This window comes from Cydia amplana, chromosome 6 (genome assembly GCF_948474715.1).
Source record: "Cydia amplana chromosome 6, ilCydAmpl1.1, whole genome shotgun sequence".
Lineage (NCBI taxonomy): Eukaryota > Metazoa > Arthropoda > Insecta > Lepidoptera > Tortricidae > Cydia > Cydia amplana.
The window spans coordinates 14,444,989-14,457,012 of NC_086074.1; the positions used below are offsets into that span (position 1 = coordinate 14,444,989).

General features: G+C 43.1%; 1 protein-coding gene across 1 annotated transcript; it reads left to right on the plus strand.

The window, feature by feature from the left end:
- The first annotated feature begins 1,065 nt into the window (after positions 1-1,065).
- LOC134648910 (zinc finger protein Xfin-like) lies at positions 1,066-10,830 on the plus strand. Its single transcript, XM_063503507.1, has 5 exons — positions 1,066-1,453; positions 2,096-2,242; positions 2,324-2,398; positions 3,310-3,387; positions 5,976-10,830. Exons 1-5 carry the CDS (start codon positions 1,313-1,315, stop codon positions 10,326-10,328), a joined length of 4,794 nt encoding a protein of 1,597 aa, XP_063359577.1. The 5' UTR covers positions 1,066-1,312; the 3' UTR covers positions 10,329-10,830.
- The last annotated feature ends 1,194 nt before the right edge of the window (positions 10,831-12,024 follow it).

Genomic DNA, 12,024 nt, shown 5'->3' on the forward strand with positions numbered 1-12,024 from the left:
TTTTGGTGAATTCGAGCGGAAGATAAACCTAACAGTGGCATGTTTGTAATAAAATTATAGATTTCACTAGTAGATAGCTATAATAAATTAATAAACTAAATAAAAGCAATTTATAACATTCAAACTTTACTTCAGAAATCTAAACAGTTTCATAACTCCCGCTACTTTGATCGAGTTGCCATGTTTACGTCTGTTTGAAAATTGGCGCTCACACCATGCCGGGTGAAAGAGAGATAGAAGATTGAATCAGTGATCGTCAACATTTTAAATGTTAAAAACAAGAATATTTGGGCATGTCATAAATGTCATAATTTGTGACTTTCCCGTACACCAGTGTACAATAGTATCCCAGACATTTGGGAGACGTGTGTGTCAAAGTCAACATTATTTTTAATAATTATTCTGAATTAAAGTTCAACTATTTGTTTGTAATCAGAATGTAATGTAAATGATAATAATTATTGTCAGTTAAAATAGCATAGGTAATATTATTGAAATATTTAGTGTGGTTTACATTTTACATACTTTTCAGTTCTAACTTTCGGATTACTTTCCACTAAAATCCACAATTTTTTTAAACAAGGTAAATTTTATTACTGCTGTAGTACTACATGTAGTAGTATTATTTCTAACCTACTTTTAGGATAATTATTAAACAATTATTGATTTAATATTATGAGGCCTCCACGAATTGGCTTTTAGGTTCTTTTATTAGAATTGAGGAAAAATGACCATTAAGTGATAAAATAGAATAGTAAGTACAACTAGTACAAGTGATTTCACACCACACAACCTGTTCTAGTGCCACTACATTTCTGTCCAATACCAAGGATATAATTATGCTAAGGATTACAAAAACCTTGTTATTTTGTATAATGTTAGTATATTCGATCAAACCTCAAATAATGTTGATTTCTATCTACAAATCATTTGGCTAAATCAGTACTTAATTTATATGATTTACTGTCAAAAAAAGTGTACCTTTATAAAATGTGATCATGTCATAATGTGAAGTATAAAAATGAAACGGTACAGAAAAGGTTGACGTTCCCTGAACGCCGCCATTGTTTGAGCGGGTAATGTTGGTCACCCTGGCGCTATTTTACGCGCACATGCGCAGAACGACAGGTGGTCGGCGACTCGACCCAGCCGTCTCGTCCGAACCTATCGACTTCTCATCCTCATCATCAGGCGCTTTCGTGCTCTAGCAAGAAAGATGTGCAGTGCTTTGTGTTGAAGTGCTCGTGGTGACATGGCGTCTTTTAATTAATTGTTATAGCAGTTCTGGTGTTCAAAATTTAGTTTATTTACGATGAGTGTGAATTATGATCGTGTTTGTAGACTGTGCTTGTCATCTCGGGGCGAATTACTGCCGATTTTTCCTACCACCAGTTCGGATGACTCGGAGCCTCTCGTCCTCGCATCAAAAATCAAGGATTGCGTGGCCGTACAAGTAAGTAATGTGTTAAAATAAGTGCTAGTGTGGTGATTTTAGTGAAAGTAGACCCTCGGTGTACGTGAGAACTCGTCATCCGCCCCGGTTCGTGAATTGACAGCAGCGCGTTTAGGTGGAGATGTCGTAAGATCGTCCACCATTTTGTAATGTTCCACGGTTATCGCTCGGCTCGGTGGCCGCGTCGCGTCGCATTCCATGCAGCCGGCGAGGAATGGCGTTATGATGAGGGTCGGGTTTTGGCAATATTCCCGGGGGTCTGGCAGGGAGGGGGTCGGCTTTTCGCTAGCTAGGCTCGGCGTGGACATCGGGTGTATTGATTTATCGGGCGAGACCAGGCCGCTGCAGCTCGTCCCTCGAGCGGGAGCGGGTGACGGGTCGAGCGTCGGTGTCGGCGTGAGCGCGTTATAGCTGTGTGCGTATATCGAGCGCTAACCCTCGAGGGGCTCGCTGGCTGGCACTCGACTCGCTCCTACTTATTCGGTCGAGGAGCAGCCGTTTGCCGGCGCTCGTATATACCTACGCCTACTTAGTTTCTCCTCGCGCCGTATATACTCGAGGCGTTTCTCGCCCGTGCCCATTCTGATGAAACGCGCGGCGCTTTCGGCCTTCATTCTATGATTGCGTATGTTGTTTTTACAGATAAACGAGAATGACGGCTTGCCATCGAATGCCTGCAGGAAATGCGTGGACAACGTCAATAACTGGCACATATTTAAAACAGTATGTGAAAGGACACAAAACAAACTACAGTCTCTGATTAAAAAAGATGGCAGCCAACTAGAAGAGGTGGGTTTCTTTCTTTGATAATTTGAGCTTGGAACTGTCATTGAAATGAATATTTTTTTTAACAAAATCATGATTTTGCAGGTGAACATAAAAAGTGAACCTTTATCAGATGAGGCCTATGATGATGGAGTGGTTATTGAAGGAGGTTATAATGAGGTATGTTGAGTTTGTTAAACCTGAACTTTACTAAGTTAGTTATTTCCAATATGTTGAGTTTGTTAAACCTGTACTTTACTAAGTTAGTTATTTCCAATGATGGTTGTGTACTGAGTCATGAGTGCTGCCAAGGTCAAATGGCCAGGTCAGGAAGTTAGCTAGAACTGATAAGGGCCTGCTAAGCTACTAATAATTATTGGCAGCTAATGGAACACTTATGTGGGTTATGAGGATAATGTTACTTTATTACACTGATCCAGTCTTGCTACAGTTAAATTACCATTTTCGTTTATTTATCCAAACAATGATTATGTTAATGAACTTGTGATTTTCATGCCCTGTTGTGTACCTGATGGCTTTCTTTTTCTTTAATATTTCAGTAAGTAGAATTATGAAAGGCAGTGGATGGCAAGTCTAGTAGTACATAACTGTGTTTACAATATTTTTGTGTACATCATTCATAAGATTACTTTCATCCAAGATGTGATTTTTTAACTTGTTTGTTATTTATTTTGATAAATCAATGATAATCTTTCTAATATTGATAATGATTCTTCAAGTTTTTAAGTCACTTTATTTGATGTTTTAACAAACTTTAAGTGCTTTTTGATGCTATATTTTTTATAACATTCAGCTGCTGAAATGTCACCATTTATTATAAGATTTTATATTCTCTGGTGATCCCTGAGTTATCAGAAAGAAATTTAGGTATTTACCCACATTGACTTGTATATAAAGTCATTATATGCTCTCTAAAAGCATCTCGGCCTTCGGTCCAATTTAACGAATGAATCAAAAGCATAATAAAAGTTTGCCATAACTAAATTTTCAATTAGATAAATTATTGGTTTTTCTAATCCTCATAATGTATTTAAATATGGTTACTAATATACAGTAATATTATATTTCAGGTTGCCAGTAGCAGTAAAGCACATCTGGCAGGCCCTCCAATCTTGGCTTCACTGGGGCTCACTCCGCGGAGTGATAAGGTGAAGATTACATGCATTATCATTTCTGTGCAGGATATTACTTACACTTCAGACAGCTTAGACGGCTCTTTAATATTACAGGAAAACTTAACTGTTGCATTTATCAGCGGTATTTCAAGATAATAGTGGACAACTGCTGCTCTATATGTATAAACATAGCCCCCATTTTTCACCCTGGATATTGACGTTATGGAAAATATCTTTACACAATTTATTGTATATTAACCAGTCTAGCCCCCCAGCTAGTCCCTTTACTTTTTTTGGTTTTTTGATTTTAAGTTAGGAGCGAGAAACAAATCCCGTAAAAAATCCTAACCCCTTACCACATGTAATAAAAATTATTTGTTTAAATTTGAACATTAATAGCTGTCAATAGAGTTAAATATCATATCCGCCATATATGGCTTTGTGTGCGGTAAAGGGTTAAAAGCTGCAAAACTTTTATAATTATTAAAAAAAAACAAACAAAGGGGCATAGTTGTTGTTAATATACATCAAATTGAAAATCAGAGAGGAAAATGCGGACTATATTTGTATGGAGAAGTGGTCATGTCCCTTCATCCTCTTTCATCTTAATATTTAGAGAAAACTGCTGCATTTTTCAATGGTATTTTAGTTGTTTGTTTGAGCGCCAGGCCTACAACTGCTTAGAGTAGAAATTAAGGCTTCGTCATACAGGCCCGTTTTCCTGGCGGGACGTGAGCGGGGCGTGCCGCTTTTACATATAAAACGCGTGAGCCCCGCTCACGCCGCGCCTGTGTGACGAAGCCGTTAAAGACAGTGTAGTGACAGTGGTTCCTAACCTTTTCAGTCATAGGAGTGCCTATGACTAGCTAGGGAACCTGATTTTACCCCTCCTCCCAATGGTAATAAAAAATAAAACGTGTACGTTTGTTGCATTGTTATATTAGGTTAGCTTATTACCCCCGTAAAATACCAGTTTTACCCCCAGGTTAGGAACCACTGACTGTAGTGTGAGCGAAAAATAACAAATCGGGACATGCACTAAAAAAATAATAATAATAGTCCTCCATGTCGTATCCGACAACGGCGACCCTTACACTTTTCTCTGATGAGCACGTATATGGCTCGCAAAACCGAACTTCGTTTTAAATATCCGATCGCACTGTGCACAATAAAGCTGCCCTTGGTCATTATATGTGTATGCGTAAGAGGGCTTAGGTCGAGACTTCCGTTGAATGCGTTTTTGGTCCAGGTGTTCAAGTCGAGCCTCTTCGAAAGTAGCTACACCTTCTTTTACCTTTTTGCGCCATTCTGACCTATTAACCGCAAGCTCCTCCCAACGCTCAGATGGGATGTCGCAAGCTTTGAGATGGTCACAAAGTTCTCCACTATCACTTAGATGGGTTTCGCTCAAAGCTGCGACATCGATATTATACCGGGACAGTTCTCTGGCTATTATTGCAGTTTTCCTTTCGGGAGTCCAGTAATTTTGCAAAGGTCATCTGCACGTGATGCGATTATAGTGGGTGAACAGTTGCGCTTCTGCAAACCCACTCTCTCGTTCCTAAACCCCTGGCACCAGTGGACCGTGTGATCGATACGACTGATGGGAGTAAGGAATGCAGTGACTGATCAACGGCTGTTATTTAGATCTGTCACAGTAGTCCCTTAGTGGCGGCACTAGCACCGTACATTGAGATTACTATTCTATCTTCATGTAGGCTCAGTCCGCCGGGACTGCATACATCCATTTCATGTGCGAAATTAGATAGTTGAATGCAGCTTTCTATGCTCATGTATGGAAATGCATTCTAATAAAATAAGTTTTGTGTTAAATTTGTGTTATTAAAAATGAAATAGAAAGATTTAGTCAATTATGCAATGAATGGATTTATCGAGTATCGGACAATTAAGAAGGCTGCATGCAAGCAATATTTTAATGATAATTTTTTTTTATTATAAGATGTCACAGTTGAATAAATATGAAATGTATATGGTAGTAAATAAGACACTAAACGTTACCACTGTACTGTCAGAATTTCAAATGAAAGTTATAAAGGTTAAAAAAAGGTACATATTAGGGTTTGCACGACGGATCCGAAATGTATGGGAATATCCGCGGATCCGGATAATTTCATACATTTCGGATCCAGATTGCAAACTCTATATAAAAGTAATGTTATTTATTTAGCGCTCAGTGCAGTGGTGTCGGTTGTTGTAATTTAAATGATAGATTAAGTTGAGCATGTTATGAATGTAAGTAGTCTCTTAAGTTAAAAGATAATCTATTGTTGTATAAAATCTACCGCGGATGGAGTATTGAGACAAACCTTACTGGTTTACCGATACTTTTGTAATTAAGTTTAGATATTGTGTTGTAATTACCTGAATAAATAAAAAAATAAAAAAGTATCAGACTACGCGTCAAAAGTATCATTCTCTAATAGCTTAACAAAAAGAGCAAATCATTTTGAGGGTGATTAAATTAATCATTATTTTTTCTGGCCTTTAGTGCAACGTCACATTTTTTTTTAGAAATGATAGTTTTGTTGTTATGTTGATTTTCATTTATATAATAATATAAAGAAGGAATTAACTCATCATGGATAATAAAATCTTTTCAGGGTGTCGAGAGCGAAAAAGACGAGGAGGACGAAGACGAAGAGATGATGGAGCAGGCCCAGCAGCAGTATACCAAAGCCGTGCCCAACATGCCGGAGGTGTCCATCACCGTCATGCGGCCCACCGGGGAGACTCTCCACGCCCGCCAGGGCATCCAGCAGCTCGCCTCCAAGGACTGCCTAGTGTGCGGCCGCGCCTACAGGTACTCACACAACGCACGTCGCCACGAGCTCACCGCCCACAGCTTCGACCGCTACACCAACAAAATTAACCCTCCCAAGAAACCCAACCCCATCAAACATTTGCAACCCAAGCTCAGACTCAACCCGTTCAACCCCAAAGCGCGACTCATGCCCAACCCCATCAATCACAAGCAGTTCCAAAAACCGATGCCGTCTAGGCTCATGCCCTCGCGAGTCGTCGCTCCCCCGAAACCTATACCGATCAAGCAACCGAGCAAACCCGTTCATAACAACTTACCGTACCCCTTGCGTATAAAAGCACTGAAGGATCTGCAAATTAAGAAGAAGGAACCGCAAATCTTGAAGACCCTTCTCACGGCTAAACCCGAGCTGTTGGTCTCCGAGCCCGAAATTATTAACTCGGGACCGGAGAGCCCGGAAACTTTAATATCGGAGCCCGAGATAGCATCATTCCAAGTTGAAACTATTTTGTCCGAACCTTGTTACGACCAAAACCAGGAGGAGGAGGAAGCCGATGAATCCCATAATCAAAACCAGCATTATGACACAGTCGATATGGAATCCGACAACGAGATCGAAATCGCCCGCCAACAAGAGAATGAGGGGGAAGTCGATGAGACCCAGGAGGAACATGACGGAGATGACAACATGCAACAGGATAATGAACCAATGGAAGGCATAGAAGGTGAAATGAGTGAGAACGAGAATGGACAACAGGAGGAAGATGACGAACACGGCGGCAGCCAGGGAGATATCACGATAGACGAACAAAATGATATTCAAGCTGAGGCTGAGAGAGACAATGGTGAAAGTAATGGAGACAAAGATGAGGAACAGGAAGACGGTAACGATGCCGAGGATAACGAAAATGAAAATGAGGAGGACGAGGATCTCCCGCCGGGCCTAGCGCCGGTTGTAGAAATCAACGAGGATATGCAGACTAATTCGTACAACAGCGAACAGAATGAAGACGAAGAGGAGCTCGATGAATCTGCTGCCAACGAAACGATCGACGAAGACGTGAAGGAATATGATCCCGACAAGATCTACGTCACGAAAACGCAGAGAGATTTTATCAGCAAATACAGAGATATCATACAACAGATCAACACTAAAAGATGTATTTGCTGCGATAAGGAACATCCCCGCAGAAAAGCCGTCATACAACATTTGCAGAAAAATGGACACAAAGTACCAAAGCACACATGCTATAATTGTGTTATAACTTTTGGCCATATTGGCGCATTGCTCAGTCACATGAGAGCTAACGTTTGTACGGACTTGTGGAAGATCATTTACAATGAACAGGGAATAACTGACGACCTGGTCATGGAAGAGCCCAAAGACAACAAGGTCCAGTATAAGGATATCTTCAATGCTAGATCGTATGCATGTAAACTCTGCCCGGCTAAATTCCAACTTAAACAGTTTATTATGAAGCACGTTCTGGATGTCCATGAGGATGGCCAGTCGCGGGTTCAGATGGCCTGCGTACACTGCGGGTCCAGATTCAAAGACAGGTCCCTGTGGAAGAGGCATATTCGGAACGGGGAATGCACAGTTTACATCGCATGCGATCTATGCCCTGAGAAATTCGTCAATATGCAAGACTTCAACGATCATGCTCTACATGTTCACGCCGGCAGTTTCGATCCCGACAATCAGAAAAATTGCATCGACGGCCGCCCCACCGACTGCCCTCTGTGCGGCAAGAAACACGCCAACTATCCTAACCTGGTGAAACATTTGAAGACCGCTCATAACGAGGACAGACCTCACTACTGCCAGAATTGTGACGCTAAATTTGAAACCAGCGTGGACCTGAATAAGCATATCTACGCCGAACATTCCGATAAAGTATTAGGAGCGCAGCCCATCGAGCCCGACATGTCGCTCGTCAAGGAGGAAGCGGAGGAATACCATTACTCGTGCACGGAATGTAACGCCATATTCGAAACCGTAGACGCCTGGACCGACCACCAGGTCGCGGAGCACAATCAAGTCGCGCACCACTGCGACCAGTGCGAAAAGAAGTTCCTGCGCCCGTCCGAGCTGGCGGAACACAAAAATACGCATTTGAGAGTGAAGTTCTACCCCTGCAGCGTCTGCTCCAACTCCTACAGCACGCCGCAGAAACTGTCCGAGCACGTGCAGCAGGCGCACCCCGGCGCCGCGGCCATGGCCGCCGCTGATACAGAATTCTTTTGTGATATTTGCATCAGGTCCTTCAAAAGTCGACAGGCCTACTCGAACCACATGCGCATCCACGCCAAAGTTCCCACCACGAACAGAAAACCGGGCGAGGCCAAAGGCTTCGCCCCGCAGATAATCGGAAAGCCGATCAAGCAGTTCCCCATGATCCAGACGAGCTTCGCCGCGTTCAAGCCCAACATCAATGTTCCCAACGCCCCATACTGCTGCGACATATGCGGAAAGGGCTTCATGCACAAGAAAAATATATGGAAGCATAAGAAAGTTTTGCACGCGGATATCCTCAACGAGAGGAACGACAGCGAGGAGAACACCATGCAGGCCTCCACGGAGGAGGACGAATACAACGTCGACGAAAACGGTATCGCGTTGTCGACGCCACAGTTCAACAGCTTCAACTTTTCCAATTTCGCTAACAACGCCCAACAACATCAACAACAGGCGCAGCAGCCGGCGGCGGCGCCCGCGGACGCGATGCCTTTCTCGTGCGAGCTGTGCTTCAAGCGCTTCCCGCTGCGGACGAGCCTCTGGAAGCACAAGCGCGCCAAACATGGCATCATTAACGCCAGTGTGTCCGGCAACCCCGAAAACCAGGCGCAACCGTCTCAGCCCTCGGAAGGCGGCGGAAGATCCAGTTGCACAATTTGCAAGATAACGTTCTCAGATAAAAAGTCGTACTACCGCCACAGAAAGAACGTGCACAAATCTTCGGCACAAATATGTAAAATCTGCGGGAAACCGGTGAACTCTACGTTGGAGCTGTACGAGCACTTGAAGGCGGCGCACGCTCGTGAATTACTAGGATATAACGCTAACCAGGGCACGAGTAAGGCGCAAGATATATCTCAGGAGCCTGAGGTGGAGTATGAGGCCGAACCCGAAATCGCGGACCCCAGCGCGGAGTATCAGGCTCGATACCCGTGCGACACGTGCGGGAAGCAATTTGTGGGGCTCCTCGCGCTTCAGAACCACCAGTGTATAAACCAAACGGCTTCGGAACCCCAAACATTCGACTGTGAGATCTGTCACAAGAGTTACACGTCGATAGCCGCGCTGAAGAGTCATCGCGGCTGGCATCTCCGCTCGCCCGACGGCAAGGCCGCCGCCAACAACAGCGGCCTGTGGATGCCGCAGCACAAAGTGACCAGCAAGGTCAGCAAGCACGAGGTCGTCGACCCCTCCCAGCTCGCGAGGGTCACCCACTCCACCCCCCTCGCGACCGCCACCACCAAGAGAAGACTGCCGCCTGAGGTCGAAGTGACCGTCGTCAACCCTAACAAGAAATTGAGATCCGACGATTCTATGGAGCTCGAGCCGCAGAACAGCATGCCCGGCACCCTAGAGGACAGATACTGCACCATTTGCGACAAAGAGTTTACGAAACGCGCGGCGTACCAGCGCCACATGGACGAGGTTCACCAGCCCAACTCCGTGTTCTGCCCCGTGTGCGACAAGAGCTTCACGCGCAAGTCGACCCTGCTCGTGCACATGAAGAAGCACTACGGGGGCGAGGGCGAGGGGAGCTCCAGTGCGATAGGCCAGGCGGAGGAGGACGCGTTCGCGTGCGACGTGTGCGGCGGACAGTTCGGCAGCGACGCGGCGCTGCGCGCGCACCGGGCGCGGCACCACGCCGAGGAGGAGGAAGAGTCCGAGGACGACGGCCACGTGCCGCTCGCGCAGCCCGGCGAGTTCACGTGCGGCCAGTGCGGCGACGGCGTGGCCACGCCGCGCGACCTCATCGCGCACCGCTCCATGCACGCCACCCCCACCAAGTTCTTCTGCAACATCTGCAAAGTTTACTTCGCGCGGGCCCTAGACCTGTCCTCGCACACCCGCGCGAGGCACGCCGACAACGAAAAGGTTTACTTCCCCTGTGCCATGTGCGAACGCTTCTATATGAACAAGAAGAGTTTGCAGCGGCACATTGAGATGGCTCACTGATAATGAGAGCTCGACTGCTTGTAGCGTTAAGTTTGAACCGGGTTTGACGATTACTACTGGACGCGATAGATACGATTTAGTAAGTCGTTTTTGGCCAATTGACTTGGCGTACGACTTTTGTAAATGTTTGGGGCGGGCAGAGGTCGTGTCTTTGCCGGGGGTCTGCCGTCATTCCTTATAGATGTTACTTTATGGTGTGTTGATTTTATTGTCTCTCGTAAGCATTGCTCACTTCTCTTATTTTTATTTACGATATTGACTTTGACATTGTTGTAATATGGAGTGACAGTGAAAATACATGTAATGTGTTTTAGGTACTTATCATGACTTTCGGGATAATATCTGTTATAGATGTAACGAATTATTTTCTATATTTTTAAACATTGGAATATTGGGCCAAAATTGTGAAATATAGTCAAAATTAGTCATAAACCAGTGTTAAGATTAGATATGAGTCATGCTTATCTACTTGCGTTTTCGAAAATTATACATATATATGTATAAGGATGGAGCGTCAATGTATTACATATTTAAGTTTGATATGTTAATTTGCATGAATTTGATTTCACCATATTTTTTTTTATAGAAGCATGAATATGGTGATAATTGGTCGTCTTTATGAACAATGCCAGAGTATTAAGACGACTTCAATACATTGATACTCCACTCTGATAATATTATTAAGACCAATGAGATCGGTCTTCAATGAGTTATTTTTGTATTTAAAGTATACATTCAGTTTTACTTTATTCTGTAAATATATTAATAGTTTAATTTAAATTAATACTAATGGTAGTATTAGGACTTTTTAGTTAACAGAAGCGTACTAAAAGAGGACGTTTAAGTTTTATTAAATTGTACTGATTATTTTTAGACATTTCAAGTGTATAGTATTTTATAACTACCACTAAGGGCATAGCGCCTCATCTATGGCTATAACTATACTGTGAAGCTATCTATAGGTACTTAATAGCCGTCAAATGCTTTTAGGTTAATCAGTCCCTGCATTTATGTCAGCTCAGGCAGGAGGTGCCACTTCCTTGGTTGTTAATAATAGCTTTATCTATTTGCATCTTTGACATTTATTATCCACCAAAAATGGTACCTACCACGCAGCTGTGAATGCATATTTTATAACTATAAGTCTGGTGTATTTGTATTAGTTATCAAGATGGTTTATATACTTGGTCAACCAGATCTTGACAGTAGAAAAAGGCGGCAAATTTGAAAAATGTAGGCGCGAAGGGATATCGTCCCATAGAAAATTTGAATTACGCGCCTTTTTTTACTGACAAGATTTGGTTAACCAGCTGTATCTGCAAATAGGGAAAACATTTTCCTGGCGGTAAAAATAAATATCTGTCCATGGGGACATACAGCTTGGCAAAAAAGAGTAGAAATTAAAAAGTGACAACACTAGTGTCGTCCCGTTTTCTTATATAAATTGGTTTGAAAGGGACGACACTTTTTTGCCGAGCTGTACAGATAATAACGCACTACAAGAAGTGACTTACGCAATTGAGAACGCAAGCGCATATGACTGATGCGTGTTGCCAAACAGCTTGATTTACTATGCCGTATCCTTTTACCACATTATGTACTCTTATTATTTAAATCATACTTACAGAAGTTTCCAAAATATTATGACTATAATATGTATAGTATTCGTTCTTTTGGCGAATCTAAATGTTTATTT

Excerpts from the sequence above, each read along its gene's own strand:
- LOC134648910 (XM_063503507.1), top strand. The coding sequence starts at position 1,313 with ATGAGTGTGAATTATGATCGTGTTTGTAGACTGTGCTTGTCATCTCGG. Across the intron at positions 1,454-2,095 it reads AGGATTGCGTGGCCGTACAA|ATAAACGAGAATGACGGCTT; the intron begins GTAAGTAATGTG and ends TTGTTTTTACAG. Across the intron at positions 3,388-5,975 it reads TCACTCCGCGGAGTGATAAG|GGTGTCGAGAGCGAAAAAGA; the intron begins GTGAAGATTACA and ends AAATCTTTTCAG.